The sequence below is a fragment of the Schistocerca cancellata genome, chromosome 2 (assembly GCF_023864275.1).
Source record: "Schistocerca cancellata isolate TAMUIC-IGC-003103 chromosome 2, iqSchCanc2.1, whole genome shotgun sequence".
In the NCBI taxonomy this organism is placed as follows: domain Eukaryota; kingdom Metazoa; phylum Arthropoda; class Insecta; order Orthoptera; family Acrididae; genus Schistocerca; species Schistocerca cancellata.
Genome location: NC_064627.1, coordinates 447,990,556 through 448,009,118, shown reverse-complemented (window position 1 = coordinate 448,009,118; position 18,563 = coordinate 447,990,556). Strand labels below are relative to the sequence as shown.

Here is an 18,563-nt window from a genome sequence, read left to right as displayed (position 1 = left end):
AAATGAAAAATGACTAGTGAGTGCATCGGTGGAATAGAACTATGTGTAGTGCTGGAGTGGGAGGACAGAAGGGGATGGGTGGGTGTCAAGCATAACAACGTGAGACTTGGGGGTGCGCCGATGACAGAAGGCATGAGTATCATTTCAGTGGTGTCGGTGGAGTCTATCAGCAGGACGGGTTTCACTAGACATGGCCTGCACCTCAACAGCTATGGAAAGGGGAGGTTGGCAAAACTTATAGGTGACAGCATAGGTGGGGGGTGGTGGGATCACTCATGGGAAAATTCCTGAACTAGTGGGTGTTATAGCTGCAGCTTTTTTAGATTGAAGTCAGCTGATAGGTATTCCTGCTTAAGGGAAGGCTTTCTAACAAAGAAACCACTTTCAACAAAGCTTAGGTATCCGAGTAATGAGGGAATTAGTATATTTCATCAAAATATACAAGGTATTAGAGAGAGAGAGTTAGTGAACTGCTTATAGATGTTGACTCTGAAATTATTGGTATATCTGAACACTTCTTAAATAAGCAGATAATTCAGAGGTTTCCTTTACCAGGATACAGGTTGGCTGGCAGCTTTTCTAGGAGCTCTTTGCAGTGTGGGGGAGTAGCCATGTATGTGAAAAACAGTATCCCATTTGAGTCAATTGATGTTTCAAAGTACTGCACTGAAAAGGTGATTGAATGTTGTGCAGGTGTGGTTGAATTTAGTGGAGTTAAACTTCTAACTGATGTTATTTATAGACTCCGATTTCACAACATTTTTGCTAAAGCTAGAGGAGGTTCTTGGTTCACTTTATAGGAAATACAAAAAGTTAGTTATATGTGGTGACTTCAATATTAATTGATTAAGTGATTGTGCAAGGAAAAGCTGGTAGACCTCCTTAATTCATATAATCTTATGCAAACCATATTCTTTCCAACGAGAGTGCAAGGGAACAGTAGAACAACCACAGACAACATTTTTGTTCATTCTCATTACTAGACGGGCATTCTGTTAGCAAAAAAGTGAATGGCCCTTCAGATCATGATGCACAAATTTTAACTCTAAAAGATTTTTGTGCTGCAACACATGTTAAATATAGTTACCAACTTTTTAGGAAAGCTGATCCAGTTGCTGTAGAGACCTCCGTAAACCCTATCAAGGAACAAGAGTGGCAAGATGTTTATAGTGCTGCTACAGTAGACAATAAATATAATGCTTTCCTCAAGACTTTTCTCGTGCTCTTTGAAAGTTGCTTTCCGTTAGAACGTTCAAAACAGGGTACTAAGACAAACAGGCAGCCTGGGTGGCTGACTAGAGGGATAAGAATATCCTGTAGAACAAAGTGGCAATTATATCAAAATGTTAGAAACAGTCAAAATCTAAATGCAGCAGCCCATTACAAACAGTATTGTAAGGTGCTTAAAAAAGTTATTAGGAAGGCAAAAAGTATGTGGTATGCAGATAGAATAGCTAAGTCTCAGGATAAAATTAAAACCATATGGTCAGTCGTAAAGGAAGTGGCTGGTCTGCAGAGACAGGTCGAGGATATAGAATCAGTGCGTAGTGGGAATGTCCGTGTTACTGATAAGTCGCATATATGTACAGTATTTAATAATCGCTTTCTGAATATAGCAGGTGAACTAAATAGAAACCTAGTCCCAACAGGGAATCATATACCACTCTTAGAAAAAAGTGTTCAGAGACTGTTACCTGAAACGCTCCTCCATGATACTGACAAGATGGAGATTGAGTTAATAATTAAATCACTAAAGACCAAGAACTCTCATGGATATGACGGGGTATCTAGCAGAATACTGAAGTATTGTTCTATGTATGTTAGCCCAGTACTTAGCCATATCTGTAACTTTTCCTTTAGGAGTGGTCGGTTTCCTGACCGATTAAAGTACTCGGTAGTGAAGCCACTTTATAAAAAGGGAAACAGGGATAATGTTGATAATTATAGACCTATGTCTATGCCATCTGTGTTTGCTAAAGTTATCGAAGAAGGTTGTATATACAAGGTTACTGGAGCATTTAAATTCACTTAATTTGCTGTCAAATGTACAGTTTGGTTTTAGAAACGGTTTAACAACTGAAAATGCTATATTCTCTTTTCTCTGTGAGGTTTTGGACGGATTAAATAAAAGGTTGCAAACGTTAGGTATTTTCTTTGATTTAACGAAGGCTTTCGACTGTGTTGACCACAAAATATTACTGCAGAAGTTGGAACATTATGGAGTAAGGGGAGTAGCTTACAATTGGTTCGCCTATTACTTTAAGAACAGAAAGCAGAAGGTAATTCTCCGCAATGTTGAGAGTGGTAATGATGTTCAGTCCCAATGGGGCACTGTTAAATGGGGCGTTCCCCAAGGATCGGTGCTGGGGCCACTGCTGTTTCTTATTTATATAAATGATATGCCTTCTAGTATTACAGGTGATTCAAAAATATTTCTGTTTGCTGATGACACCAGCTTGGTAGTGAAGGATCTTGTGTGTAATATTGAAACATTATCAAATAATGTAGTTCATGAAATAAGTTCGTGGCTTGTGGAAAATAATTTGATGCTAAATCACAGTAAGACTCAGTTTTTACAGTTTCTAACTCACAATTCAAAGAGAACTGATATTTTAATCAGACAGAATGGGCATGTTATAAGCGAGACGGAACAGTTGAAGTTCCTAGGCGTACGGATAGATAGTAAGCTGTTGTGGAAAGCCCATGTTCAGGATCTTGTTCAGAAACTAAATGCTGCTTTATTTACCATTAGAACAGTATCTGAAATAAGTGACAGTTCAACACGAAAAGTAGTCTACTTTGCATATTTTCATACGCTTATGTCATATGCTATTATTTTTTGGGGTAATTCTTCAGATTCAAAAGGGTATTTTTGGCCCAAAAACGGGCTGTTCGAGCTAGAGCTGAAAAATTAAGCAAATTCCAGTGTTACATTGTTGATTTTCTTTATTTAAACTTACGAATTGTTGCCTCAATATGTTTCTTATATTTCATTTTATCTGTTTCTACTATCGTGTTTTAATTTCATGTACTGACTCGTTCCATGACCATGGAGACTTCTCCTGAATTTGGTCCCATGGAACAATAAATAAATAAAAAATAAAGACAGGGGCTAGCAAAGGTTGAGACATGGCAGATAAGGGACAGTAGGTTATATTGTGAGGAGTGTTCCCACCTGTGCAGTTCAGGAAAGTTTGTGTTGGTAGGAAGAATTCAGATGGCACAGGCTGTGAAGCAGTCACTTACGTGAAACACATCACACTGGGGACCGTGTTCAGCAACTGAGTGGTCAAGCTGTCTCTTGGCCACAATTTGTCAGTGGCGAATCGTGCATGCAAACAGCTTGTTGGTATGTCCATAGAAAGCAGCACAGTGGTTGCAGCTTGGTTTGTGGATCACATGACTGGTTTCACTTTGATGGGATAACTGACACCTGTGACAGGTCGGTGTAGGTGGTAGTGGGAGGATGTAGGGACAGGTCTTGCATCTACGTCTATTGCAGGGGTATAAGCCATAAGTAGGGACATGAAAAATTCATTTAAACGATAATGCAACGAATAACGCAAATTTGGTGGTTTTGAAGGAAATAACGCGAATTCAGCAGTTCTTAAGGAAATAACACGAAATCAGCATTTTTCAACAAAATGTCACTGTGTCCTTGTAAGAAGTGGCATAAATCTAATGATGTCAGTGACATATTTAATCTTTAAATGTCACACTACTTTTTGCTGTCATGACCTGACTAGTGGCCTTTCGACTATCGACTTTTGCGAGCACATACGAACGACCACTGTGTGAATTTCTATTATTTATTTCTTTTGTAGTGTATGCGCCGTAGTATGCCGTTTCAAAGCAACGGCGCAATGAAAATCTATCACAAACACATCACCCTGCTCATCAAATGGCGGATAATAATGCAGCAACAATATAAGGCTTGAAGAAATGTGATCATTGAGACTTCAGACAGTAGCCTAATTAGTAAACCGTAATTTAACGGATAGTTTCGTGGTTTACGATACGAATAGATGTAGGTTTGTGTTCCACTGCATGCTAATATATTTCTTTCTATCGTAGCATTGTCAACACAGTCTGGGTCTTTTGTTATAAATGTAATGCAAGTATTTGGAAGGAGGTGGGCACGAACACTGCTAACACCATCAATCTACCATTGAGCTTACAGCTCTACCACTTTTTACACTAAAAGTACAGGAAAAAGTCTGAACGCGTAATACAAGTAAGTTACGCAATAAATGATGTTAAAATATCTGTCTGATTAAAGATCGAAGAATGAAATAAATATTTAAGTCCCAAACACGTGACGAGTCCCAAATGGATTGCGAGGCAGGTACCTTAAAGGACAGAATTAATTTCTGCGACAGAAACAAACGACTATAAAATTCATCTTTTTGGATTTCCAGTACACTGCATTAACAAGAGGACAGTAACTTGAGTTAACCAGTTTGATGTAGAAAGCAGCCAAAGTTCCAAAATTCAGTTACTTTAGTTTAATTAATTACCGGTTTCATGTATCAGAACTCATTCTCACATCATCCAAACAAATAAAAGGGTGTACTCCGTGACAGCAAGCAAACCATGTTGTTATCGTACATGCTTGTGTTTAAGCCATTAGTCAAGTTTACGGAGACTATTCATTGGCAGGACAACTATTTTGCATATGCTTGCTGCCAACCCTCGCGAATTAATAGCATTGCAGTATTCAAGGCTGAGTGCGTATTTTTTTGCATGTATTAATTTATGACAATTTTATTTAATATTGATATGATTGTTTTCAAATTTAGTTGAGATAAGGTTCGTTTAAGACGTTACCCGACAGCTAGCTGCGCATGCGCAGAGCTGCAATCTTGTTTAAGCAGTACCTACTCCCTCTTCTGGCTACTTGGTGTGTGGCTGTTTGGTGTATAAAGCAGCAAGAGAAAGCAGTCAGAATCAACCCGGAACATTTTTTCTGACGCTGCCAAGCTGCCAGATTTGCACATGCACATAGCTGTCTGAGTTAGAGTGGGCATGCACTTCACTTGACTTGTTTTGTTTGTGACACATTTTTCAATCGCTTCGAAGCTATTGCAGTTACCGCGTTCAGATACTCATTTTTATCATCTGCATTTTTTGTTTTTTAATTCTAGACTCGGCAACGAACACTTGTGTTCTGTGAAAATGCTTAAGCCTACAGTAACTGCTGATGAAAGGGTGTGAGAATCTGAAATACATGGTTTATTTGCTCCTGACAAGCTAACAGTGTTTTCTAAATTTTGCAATATCAGAGATTGACGGGAGTGTAAAAATTCTATAGTGAAACATGTGCAGACAGATAAACATAAGGGCAACAAGTTGAGGCATACCAGTTTGCCAATAAAGCGGCAGTCTACAATTAGCAGCAGCTTTGAAGCTGCAAAAAATAAGAGCAATTGTAAATATCTGGCCCAAAGGGCAGTGGAAACATTTTTGAAGGCCAACACTGCAATCCACAAACTGGAGAACACAGATTTTCGGCAGTGGATGAACGAGTTCATTGAAGGTGAGCAGTGGTGTTAGTTTTTTATTTATATCATGGCTACAATATGTCTCAAAATTATTTTGGTAAATCTTCACTTTACGTGTACCCTCTACCAGTTCACAATTGTGCAGCCTGTACCTCTCATCTTTGATAAAAATATAGGGGCGACCGGGGCAATTAGAACAGAAATTAATACACGTGTTAAATACTTGCTAAACTTCAAAACAAAACAACCTAGATATTTCAGTTAAAATTTATATTAATGCTTAGATTTTTCCAGTTTTCTCATCTTTGTATCTTATGATAGCAGCAAACATTAATAGTTAAAAAATAATAATGTTAAGTCTGAAACTGTAAGTTCTAATTACCACATCTGGTGGTATCGGAACAGCGTTTCCCACTCCTTCATATTCATAATGAAGTATACCCTTAACTTGCTTGGTTTGCTGTTTATAGGCCATTGTTCTAATAACCCAATGTTCCAATTACCCCGGTTCCCTCCTATTTTGTTCTTGTATAGTATCATATCATTTTAAAAGTTCAGATAATAACAGAGTGTTGAAATCTTTTCAGGCTCCCATCCTGGTAGCTGTGTCAAAAATCGCAACGTTTCGATGAGTGTCACCACCACCACCACCACCACCACCACCACCACCACCACCACCACCACCGAGGCTGTGTTCTGCTGCGGCCGATTTGTCCCTGTGCCCCAGTCGTACGCATCTAATGTGTTACTGACAGTGTTGCGAGATGCAGCGTTGTGTTTGACCAATGTACTAGAGGCCATACTCGCACAGTATACTATATATACCGGGAACTTGTAGCTGCAATTTGTCCTTCACGGAGCCCAGTAACTCATTTTTGGAGGTGGTTGAAAAATTGCTTTGATGTTGTTTTTCACCATTATTCTCACAATTTTGGCTCATGGGCCCAATGTAGGAGATAAAGGCGAGTTGCTTTTCCTCTTCCTCTTCTTTGTGGATGAGGGATACACTTTCCAATTTGAAGAAACGAAAATGCTTTGCTGTGCCAGTGGCTTCTGGGACAGCGTCATCAAGGAATCAGTCTAAATAACATTACGTGACAATCCTGTCCACAGAGATGAGGGCTACCATTTAAGTTCAGCTTGAAACCCTGCAATAGCAGCTATACGCTGGGACCGTGCCCAGCTGCTCCGCGATTCTAAGCTAGACTAATGCAGCAGGCGACCAGAATTTAAGAAAATTAAATTTTGTCTTTATTTTTAACCGAAGTTAAATACCTTTTGTAAATGTTTATAAATGGCTGGGAGCATGGATGGAGTAGAGACAGACAAGGACATTGCGTAGTTTCGGTGAGTGGTGGAATACCACTGTGGGAGAGGTGGAAATGAGAGATTAGGTATTGTAAAACTGGTTCTGTACAAGGTTGGGTGAGTGATTTTGGTCTGTGAAAGCCTCTGTGAGATCTTTCCCTTTCTATTCGATCACCAAAAATACACCATTTACTAAATGTGGAATGATAATTGCAATGAGTTTCTCACTAGATGAAACTTCATCAATGGCATTATTACTGACATCAATGCAGTCAGCCAAGGCCTCACTATGAGATACCTAAACATTCAACCAACACATCCAACTGGACCACTGAAGAACATCCAGAGTTTACATTACTAGAGGAACCAGCCACTGATCCAGGATTTGGTTCTAGGATGGGTCACAGTCTGCTAATCATCGTCATCCTTACATTAGTGCTTAATACATTACCACAACAAAGGGGAACACATCCGAGTAAGATCCACAAAAGAGTTGACAAGTATGTGTGTCATTCAACTGATTAAGAACTATACTGGATACTAATTAACTCATTTTGACAGTTACAATTCACTTGACATAGTATATAGTGCACACTTATTAAGACCTCTGGCACTGCAATTGTCTGTCCCGTTGGCTCACGAACTGAGTTTGTTGTATTTGTTGCTGGCTGTAGGTATGGCTAAGCCAGTGAATGGGTACACTCTCCTAACTGGAATGTGTGCCACAAGTCCATACATGTAGACTAAACCTCAAATTAGCAAGTGATAAAACACCCTGTCTCAAATATTGGTTGCAATTTTCTAAAATAGCCTGCAACTTTTTAGGCCTATCATTTTCACGCTATTTTGTTCTACAAACGTTAGCAGATAAATTTAGAATTTGAGATAGTCAAATATCTACACTTTTAATAAAATGTTCTTGCACACACACACACACACACACACACACACACACACACACACACACACACACACTTACTTCTGAATACAGTATAATGCAGAGGTAGGACTCAAATGTGTATAAGCAAGAATTTTAGAGCATTATAATAACAACACGCATACTGTCAGCAATATTGCAAATACATATATTTTACCAAGGTTTCCCATTCGGCCCGTGCGACCAATGCGATGGACATACTCTTCTACATCAGATGGAAGATCAAAGTTGATAACATGTTTTACGTTAGGAATATCCAAACCTCTTCCAGCAACCTGCAAATTAGAAGATCCGAGGTGTTACAGATGCAGGCCACTTATTTCTTACAACTAAATATCAAAGGCTCAGACATAATAGTTGCTTGCAAAAATCTGGAGGCCCGAAAGGCATAGTTTGCTGAGAGGCAGCTTCTGTTCACAAGCAAAAAACAATGTAACAATGGAGAGAGAGAGAGAGAGAGAGAGAGAGAGAGAGAGAGAGAGAGAGAGAGAGAGAGAGAGAGGAGGAGGAGGAGGAGGAGAAGAAACCTAGTGAAAGTATTTTTCACCAAGATCTATGGTACATTAAATTAATTAGTCATTAAATATGGTCCCAGAGGCCAAAGCATTAGTGAATGGTCGAAAACATTTTTGTCACAAAGCATCTGAATGTGTATTCTTAACTAAATGATAAGTGCTGAATTTGAAAATTGGATCAGTTGTGGTTACTGCACTCAGTTTTGCTATTAAACACTATCCTCTATCAAAATCACTGAACGCTGCCCATTAGTTACTCTGCTGTGGCTCAATTTGTCTGGGTATGTAACCATTTAAATATTATAATCTGTACAAGGAATTCCATGTAAGTCAGTCAATTCAGAAATTCACCAATTTCTTGCAATATTACTAATGAGTTATGAACAAAAAAGTAGAATCATGCTCTAGAAAGGAGATCTGTTTTCATATTAAATCAGAACAAATGCCTTGTATCTGTTCAAAAAGCAGAACTCTTTGTTAAACCTGTTTAGAATTACTTCTGCAATCACAAAAATGAATACTTAATTATCTTGTAAAGAAGTGGTACAAATTTATTTGATTTTTAAGGTTTCTCACCAGGCCCACCTGCAAGATCCTTTTTGATAATCTTAAAGATCAGGACACTATTGTGATACTAAACATGAACTATTGTCACACATTGATGACTTACTGACATGCATTGCCAAGTCTGAGGCTACTGGAAGCCAATGGGGACACACCAAGACAGGAAACCAGAGACAAAATGCAGAGAGCAGGAGCCAGTGGAAGTGTTTAGGTCACATGAGGTAAACAGTAACAAGAGGCACATGCAAACTTGCATACACTCCAGGCAGCTTTCCAGTGTAGGAGTTTCACCACAATCCTTAAGACTCCAGATTTGCGTATTCAAAGGAGTTCTCAGTGAGATGATTGGTACGCCCACTCTGTGTTGCTTGATGCCAGCCTGGTGTAAGCTCCAAAAAGTCTCTTTTCTCAATGGGTGCTGCTCAAATGTTCATATTTTATAGTGCTGCTTGTGATGGCTACTTCTGTTATAAGTCACCACTGGGACTTTGACACAGATTCAGTGTAGTAGTTCCGTCTGGATAAAATAAATGAGTTTTATTTAGGCTACTTTCTTGAGTCTCCAGAGAACCAAAAACCTGCACCTCTCGCAGGTGCCCTGTGACAGTGTTTGGCACTGATACAAGCAATCACCTGCAATCACTGGAAGTTTGCCTTTTTGCATTTGCTCCTAATCATTCAGAAATTGCAGACCCACCAGAACCTCCTTTTAAGCTCTAAAACACTTCCTTTAATCCATGCCAGGACAACAATACGGCATTATCTACTCTATAGTCACTTAAAGTAACGAAAATAAATTCAGTCCTACAGCAAGCAAAGATATCACACTAAAGATTTTTTTTAATGAACAGCCTCTTTAAAAATCAGATAAGTATTTCACATCAGGTAGACCACCACCTCTCAGCAAGCAGAAATTGGCAATCAGTATAGCCAGAACAAAATCCCACTCAGCACAGCATGTTGGACAGCACATCTATAGCACTGAAAGGGTTAAGGCAAAATTTACTTTAATGGAATAAATGTAAAATAAATCATGAATTTATGCCCATTTTTATGAAATTCCTAAAAAGCCTGGAATGCATTTCTTTTCACTTTCAACAGGTCGCATTCAAAACATAATACAGTATACGGCAGTGATATGCAATCTATCCCTTTGTCTGATAGATAGCTCAAGTCTGTTTCATTGACAGTTTCATAATCCTGTCTAGTGAGTTCAATTAGAGTTGACTGATGGTTTTGTGAAATCTTAGGACGACATGAAACAGCTTCAAGATAGTATGGATAAGTATTTACATTTTTACATCATTTGGCCCTCTGAGTTTTGGCATGAAGTATGTGTCTAGCTTATATGAGACATCAAGAAAACCTTACGAAATCATCAACATTATTCACTCTCTTGCCACAAAGCTCTAATAAGAGACAGGTAAATGCAAGTGAAAATGGTGATAAGTGATGTTTATACACGACCAGTGATGTTTATACACGACCAGAATGCAAAAACAGGGAAAACTCTGCCACTCAAAATCCATATGCATAGTGTGATGTAGATACGTGATGTATCAGACACCTTGAAATTTAAACGCGCAAAGAAAAAATACTTTTTATTGTTGCCATTATAAAATTTTTGTTGAAACCTGCAACCAGAAAATTTGCTCCTGTCTGTCACGATTCTATTCTAACACCCCCCCCCCCCCTCCTCCTCAAATGCCTGTGACACAGGATGGGTTTCAACAAGAATCACAGTTTAAATTGTAATTTTTCATTAAACTTTGATGAATTGTGTAATTCTTTCTGTGTCTAAACCACTGCACGAGTCTGACTCCTTCACTGTAACACAAAGAAGTGTAAATTGTTACTGCTCATTCTATAGGTACTGTAATGTAAAATTTCATTCCTATTTTTCAATTGTCTATCAAACACGAAGCTTTAATGACTCAATTTTCGCTTGTTTACACTATTCAGAAGTTTTCACAACCATGCAAACTTAATGCAGCACACATTCTAACTTGCTACAATATAACAGCAAATGCTTTCGAAAATGAGAATTATTTCCCAAAAAATGTGTCCCCTTATGATAATATCCGTTTAACTTATGTTGGGCACTAGACAACTTTAAGGTAAAAACAAATCCGATGTCACAGGGGCAGCTAGAAACTCTGCATGCGGGCTTCCCTCTCTCGTCTCACTGCACACTGCTCCACCATCCTACTACACTGTCTCGAGCAGCAACAGTGCAGAAACTGAACACACTGCAGACAAATTGTCATGGATGGAACACAGAATGGCTTGCCTTTGGCTTGGTTTCATATGATGCTATATTAGAAAATACAGAAACTTTAAACTATGTACCGTGAAGAGTGGTATTATACTGTTACTGTCTTGGTACAAGAGCATACTAAAAAAATTGAAGTTGAGTTTGCAATGTCATTACACCAGTAACAGTATGCGAGCCACACAGTTCCCTGTAAAATTCTAACAACATTCCAGATTTTATGAAGATTGCTTAGAAGTATAGATGACAAGACTGGAGAAGTTGCAGAAAGGGTATTTTTAATACTCTACATCTAAAGCAATCTCATTTATCAGGAATGTTTGTGGCTTAAGAAGTTATAGTGATAGGAAAACAAACATACACCTCTGGACTTTGGCATAATATAGTCTGTGAAAGAAATCAAAATGGCTATTATGCACAACTGAATACTCCATGACAAAAGTAACAACAAAATTGTAATTTTTGTACACTACAACCTATGCTGTGACTCATCGGACACCATTTGGCTATTTAGTAGATTCTGGCTTTGGTACGACACTGGCTACAGTTGAAGCTATTTCCATAAAGAAAAATGGATAATCATTACATATATTTTATCAAGTGGGGGATCTCATGGATGTTCCTCACGACAACATACTCCAAATAGGATGCACAGTAAGCTGCGAGGTTTATTCCTGAAGTAACAAGATGAATAATTATTGTTTAGAGTGGTGACATTGAGAAGAACAAGGAGGCAGCTGAAAAAAAAAATAAAAAAAAATTAAAAAAAAAAAAAAAAAATAATAATAATAATAATAATAATAAAGAATCTGATGCTGTAAGAAGCTTATTTTTCAACAGTTCAGTCGAATTCTTGCAGTATCAACAAGCTGGAGTGATAAGACCTGTCAGTGCATTATACTGAAAGGAAGAAACAAACTGATCTTAATAATTTATTTAATTTTCTTTTAGTAAAAAGGCCATTATTTGAGGGCATAATTCTATCTGATTTGGTTTGAGGTCTTCTGAATTTTTTGAACTGAAGTATTTCCTCCACCACTGGCTGCATATATTCACTGTAAATCCCACAATTACAATTTTGGCTGTAAGTCATTAAAATGTGATTCAGTTGGAACCAATAGCAAATGTTAAAGCTATGCATTCTGCTGGAAACAAACCTGTGTACATTAAGTTATTAAAATCAGATCTGATTACTCATAAGAATTGCTCTTGTACTGAAACACAGCAACTACTAACATGGGCAAAAGCAATAAAATGAATGTCAGCTTGTATGGCTGTTGTCGGCATTACTTACACATAGATCATGTAGCACCTGCACACACTCCCACACTATATATACCATCACTTCCATAATATATGTTCAATTTATATCTGACGTATTCTCCCACAAACAGCACCCCCCCCCCCCCCCCAAATGCACACACGCGCTAAACTTAGTCAAGAATGCTTTATTTCTACATCTAAATCAATACTCTGCAAATCACATTCAAGTGACTGGCAGAGGGTTCGGTTCGGCAAGCCACCTTCACAATTCTCTATTACTCAAATCCCATATAGCGCGCGGAAAGAATGAACACCTATATCTTTCCGTACGAGCTCTGATTTCCATTATTTTATCGTGGTAATCGTTACTTCTCATGTAGGTCAGTGTCAACAAAATATTTTCATGTTCGAAGAGAAAGTTGGTGATCGAAATTTGGCGAGAAGATTTCCGTCGCAATGAAAAACACCTTTGTTTTAATGATGTCCAGCCCAAATCCTCTATCATTTCAGTAACACACTCTCCCATACTTCACGATAATACAAAATGTGCTGCCCTTCGTTGAACTTTTTCAGTGTACTCCATCAATCTTATCTGCTAAGGATCCCACACTGCGCAGCGGTATTCTAAAAGAGGAGGACAAGTGTAGTGTAGAAAGTCTCCTCAGTAGATCTGTTACATTTTCTAAATGTCCTGCCAATGAAAAGCAGTCTTTGGTTAGCCATCCACACAACATTTTCTGTGTGTTCCTTCCAATTTAAGGTGTTTGTAATTCTAATTCCTAAGTATTTAATTTATGGCCTTTAGATTTGACTGATTTAACATGTAACTGAAGTTTAACAGATTCCTTTTAGCACTCACGTGGATGCCCTCACTGTTATTTAGGGTCAATTTCCAATTTTCACACCACACATATATCTTTCCTATTCGTTTTGCAATTTGTTTTGATTTTCTGACGACTTTATTAGTCAATAAATGACAGCGTCACCTGCGAACAACCTAAGACGGCTGTTCAGTTTCCTAAATCATTCGTATGGATTAGGAGCAATAGAGAGGCTGTAACACTACTTTGTGGAATGACAGAAATCACTTCTGTCTTACCCGATGACTTTCCGTCAATTATTACAATTTGTGACCTTTCTGACAAGAAATCACGAACCCAGTTGCATAATTGAGACGATATTCCATAAGCATGCAATTTGATTACAAGCGGCTTGTGAGGTACGGTGTCAAAGCCTTCTGGAAATCTAGAAATACCAAGTCAATTTGAAATCCTATGTCGATAGCAGTCAACAGTTAGTGTGAGTAAAGAGCTAGTTGTGTTTCACAAGAATGATGTTTTCTAAACCAGTATTGACTGTGTGTTAATAGAACGTACTCTGAGATAATTTATGATGTTCCAACACAATACATGTTCCAAAATCCTGCTGCATATCAACTTTAATGATATGGGCCTGTAATTTAGTGGATTACTCCTACTACCTTTCTTGAATATTGGTGTGACCTGTGCAACTTTCCAGTCTTTGGGTCCGGATCTTTTGTCGAGCGAACTGTTGTATATGACAAGTATGGAGCTAAGGCATCAGCATACTCTGAAAGGAACCTAATTGGTATACAGTCTGGACCAGCATACTTGCTTTTATTAAGTGATTCAAGTTGCTTCACTACTCCGAGGAAATTTACTTCTACGTTACTTATGTTGGCAGCTGTTCACGATTCGAATTCAGAAATATTTGCTGTCTTATTTCATGAAGGCATTTTGGAAGGCTGTGTTTAGTAACTCTGCTTTGGCAGCACTGTCTTCGATAGTATCTCCATTGGTATCGCACAGAGAAAGCATTGATTGTTTCTTGCCGCTAACATACTTCACATATGACCAGAATCTCTTTGGATTTTCTGCCAGGTTTCGAGACAGTTTCATTGTGGAAATTACTGTAAGCATCTCTTATTGAAGTCCATGCTGGATTTCGAGCTTCTGTAAAAGTTCGCCAATCTTGGGGATTGTGTGTCTATTTAAATTTGGGATGTTTGTTTCATTGTTTCTGCAACAATGTTCTGACCCATTTAAAATCTCTGAATTGCTGCTGATACTATTTCTTTGAATTCAAGCCATATCTGGTCTACACTTATTTTATTAATTTGGAAGGAGTGGAGATTGTCTCTCAGAAAGGCGTCAAGTGAATTTTCATCTGCTTTTTTGAATAGGTATATTTTTGTTTATTTTTGGAGGATTTGGGGATTACAATATTCAATCTCGTTACGACAACCCGATGTTCACTAATCCTTGTATCTGTTTTGATACTCATTATTAACCCAGGATTGCTTGTTGCTAAGAGATCAAGTGTGTTTTCACAACAGTTTACTATTCGCGTGGGCCATTGAACTAACTGCTCGAAATAATTTTCAGATAATGCATTAGCACAATTTTAGATTATGTTTTGGGCATACCTCTGAAATTAAATATGTACTTTTGCCAACATATCGAGGGTAAATTAAACTCACCACCAACTACAACCAGTCGGGTACATGTTTTAAATCAAACTCTAGTTTCCTTTGACCTTTTCAGCAATTTTATCATCTGAACTGAGAGGTCGATAAAAGGATCCAATTATTATTTTATTCCGGTTGCCAACAATGACCCCTGCCCATACTAACTCACAGGAACTATATTTCAATTTCACAACAAGATGAACTAACTACTAATGGCAACAAACATGCCATCACCAACAGTGTTTAGCCTGTCCTTTTAGAACACTGTCAGGTTCTTTCCAAAATTTCGGCTTATCTCTCACTTTAGCCAGCTTTCAGTGTCTTAGTTCAATTCGAGGAATCTCCAGCATACACGGTCGTATAACTGTCTGAGCCTCTGATTCAGACCCTCCACTTGGCTTTGTACCACAGGTCCACAACCAGTCCTGTCAACTATGTTGCAAATGGTCAGCTCTGCTTCATCTCCCAAGCAAGACTAGCAGCCTTTTCTGTTAGCTGCTCAAAACCAGAGGGAATCTCTTCCGATACAAAGAGACGCATCATTGGTACCGACGTGAGCCACGACCTGCAGTTGGCTAAACTCTGTGCTCTTCATGGCATTCGGAAGGACCCATTCTACGTCTGGAATGATTCCACCAGGTATGCATATGGAGTGCACATTGGTATTTTTTCTTTTAGTGGCAGCCATGTCCCTAAGGAGCACCATAATGCGTCTAACGTTGGAGCTCCCAATTATCAACTATCCCACCCTCTGTGATTGTCCAGATCTTGCAGGCTGAGAGGTCTCCTCTGAAACAGGACAGGCAATGGCATCTGGCTCAGTGACAGTGTCAGCCACACACAGCACCTGGAACTTGATTGTCAGACAAACCGGGGAGGCCTTACGTGCGGCCGCCTGGGAAGTCTTTCGCCGCCTGCTACACTCCGGGGCAACCTCCCAATTGACCATATGTTAGGGGTCGATCTCAGTACACCGATGAGGACCGATCGGAGGACTCTGATGTGCTGGACACCTATTGGATCCCCATGGCCAGCCCACAATAGTGGTGCCCATCCACTGCAGCCTCAAGGTGTGTGACCGAAGCCGTCACAGCCTGGAGCTGAGAGCGAAGTGTCACCAACTTGGCTTGCATCTGCACACAATAATTACAGTCCCTGTCCATACTAGAGGCCGTGGAAAACTGAACTATGCAGATAAATGGACTATCAACATGTGCTGCGCAACACTCTTGTGGACACTGACGAGAACGCAAGAACTTTGTCTAATAAATTAGATTAATAAGCAGCGATTCAAAACGTAACTACCAAATCACTTGGGTGAAACAAAATAATTCGCACCTGATTAGGAACTTTTAATGTGTCACATAATCTGTTGACTTTCCAACACTAACGAAAACGTGAGAACTATGGCTATTGGATATTAAATTAACACACAGAAACTCAAGAAACTGAAGTACTAAAGCACACAGATTATCTTATAAAATTCGCTCCTGGTTAGGAACTTAATGAAATTTTGTAATTCAATCTTTCATACAGATAGTTTGTATAATAAACACTGGCAAGAGTCACAGAAGTTCACATCTATTACACTTCTTTTGCCTTTTGGCAGTTGTGGGTTCCCATTGTTTTGTGCAACCATTGTGTAAGCCACATATCTGTTTCCTCTGGAATGTCAAACTTCATTATTATTATTGCTATTATATTTGATATAGAATTAAAACCAAAATGCCAGATGTGTGATTACATTAAATATACATAGTCAATGGAGAAAATGTTATTCAAAATAACACCTAAGGAATTCTTTTTTAAGTTCCTTTGTGCCCATCCTGTGACATTTGTTAAAACAATATGTCAACAACATTTTCTTGATTTTAAATCATAATATAAACTGCATTTGCACATTTAGTAATAGTGAAAAACATGTTCATTCCACATTATCTTAAACTCCAGTTTCCAGCACAACTGCCTACGATTAATGAAGACATGTCTAACAAGTCTGAAATTAAAATCTGCAATCTGGTAACTTCTTCGATGAAGCTGAGGTAAGCTATTAATGGAAACCATTAAGAATCCTCCGAGGTAAAGGGGGGGGGGGGGGGGTAATGTGACTACAGATTCCTTTTACACTTGTGGAATGTTCAGTTAGTGGAAATAGAAAGCTATGACTCTATAAACAGTCTCCCATTACTCTGTCTATGCTTCTACATAAAGTTTAGTTCAATGTAATGCCTACATCTTTACACAACAAAGATACCCCTAAAATAAGTCATCAATGCTGAGAAGTGCGTACACCAACTATCATTACAAACAGCACGACACAACTTTGTTGTTATCGACAGTAAATGAAAGATTGCAAAATAAAATTCAGATGAAAAATTAGTATAATTTACATACCGCAGTTGCAACAAGGATTGGCGCTTGACCAGACCGAAATCTTCTTAAAGCATCTTCTCGTTCATGCTGTGTGCGATCTCCATGTATTGAGGTTACAGGATAACCCTGACGATATAGGAATTCCTCCAGAGCATCTGCACCTTTCTTAGTCTCCACAAAAACAAGTGTTAAAGCATCTGTGGCTACAACATAAAAGCAAAAGCATGGGATTAAGCAATCTCAATAATTACCTATGCATGATCACACCAAATATAGATTCAGCAATTACGATAAGAAATATTCGATTAGTTCTTAAAGTGAATGGAAAACTTATTTTTGTTATAGCTTCAACTGATATTCAAAAAAATATGCACGAAGTGTTTTAGCTGAGGAACTGATAGAGCAGGAGTCAAGACAAACGGAAGGGCAAGGCGGTGAGGTGGGGTAGTTAGACGAAGGAGACAGAGAGAGGGAGGGAGGGTGGTCAGTTGGAATGATGGAAGAGGAGGAGGAGGAGGGAACACAGTTGTGCAGAAGTGACAGAATACTCTAGTCATGCAGAAAAACATGTGCCATGCCAGTGGCGCCAACTTGGGGGGAGTCAAGGTACTTTGTGACCCCCCCCCCAATATTTAAACATGCATTTCTCACTGTTCTCACCCCCTTCCTCACATTTTACGGGGAAATTTGTTAAAACTTGCACATACATTTTTGCACAATAGTATGTAATGATTATGTAGGGAAAAAAAATACGGATTTTACGAGATATTGCATATGCCTTTCTGCTACTCCTCCAACCTCTGCATATGACGAACTGTCGTGACAGGGTTTGTCCCCTGCTTTCTGTGGTATTCACACACTTTTACTGTACGGAGGTATGCGGGGAACGAAAGCTCACCACGAGCTCGCAGCGCTTTGGCTGCTAGGACGAGCTCCACTTCCTCCCACAGCAGTCTGCTGGCAGCTTGTAAAAGAAACTAATGAGCAATAGTGACACGGAATTTGATGGCGATCGCTAGAAGGACTAGGTAACGTTAAAGACTCTTCATTCATTTTTGTAAATTCTATTGACAACCACTAGGTACAACACCACACAAATCAGCACCGGCTCCAGGGATTTTGCCGCCCCGCGCGAACATGTCAAGTGCCCCTCCCACCCACCCTTTTTCGACATTCAACTTTTCCCACAATATATTTCATACATGACACCTTATTTTCACATATTGCACTCATTCGTCATTTGTCTCTTTGATGTGAATATGTCTAAGATCAAAGCAGCAGTCAGTGATACGTTTACAGTGCAATACATTTTAAGGCATTTTTGTTGGAGGAAATGTTTCTT

At 38.9% G+C, this 18,563-nt stretch overlaps 1 protein-coding gene across 1 annotated transcript in view; it reads right to left on the bottom strand.

Moving 5' to 3' along the window:
- LOC126161939 (ATP-dependent RNA helicase DDX3X) overlaps positions 1-18,563 on the bottom strand; it is a 171,368-nt gene that overhangs the window by 73,607 nt on the left and 79,198 nt on the right. Inside the window, exons 10-11 of the mRNA XM_049918114.1 lie at positions 17,243-17,424; positions 7,904-8,021 (exon numbers count right to left, since the gene is read on the bottom strand). Of these exons, the coding sequence (XP_049774071.1) occupies positions 7,904-8,021; positions 17,243-17,424 (300 nt within the window). The remainder of the gene's footprint in view (positions 1-7,903; positions 8,022-17,242; positions 17,425-18,563) is intronic.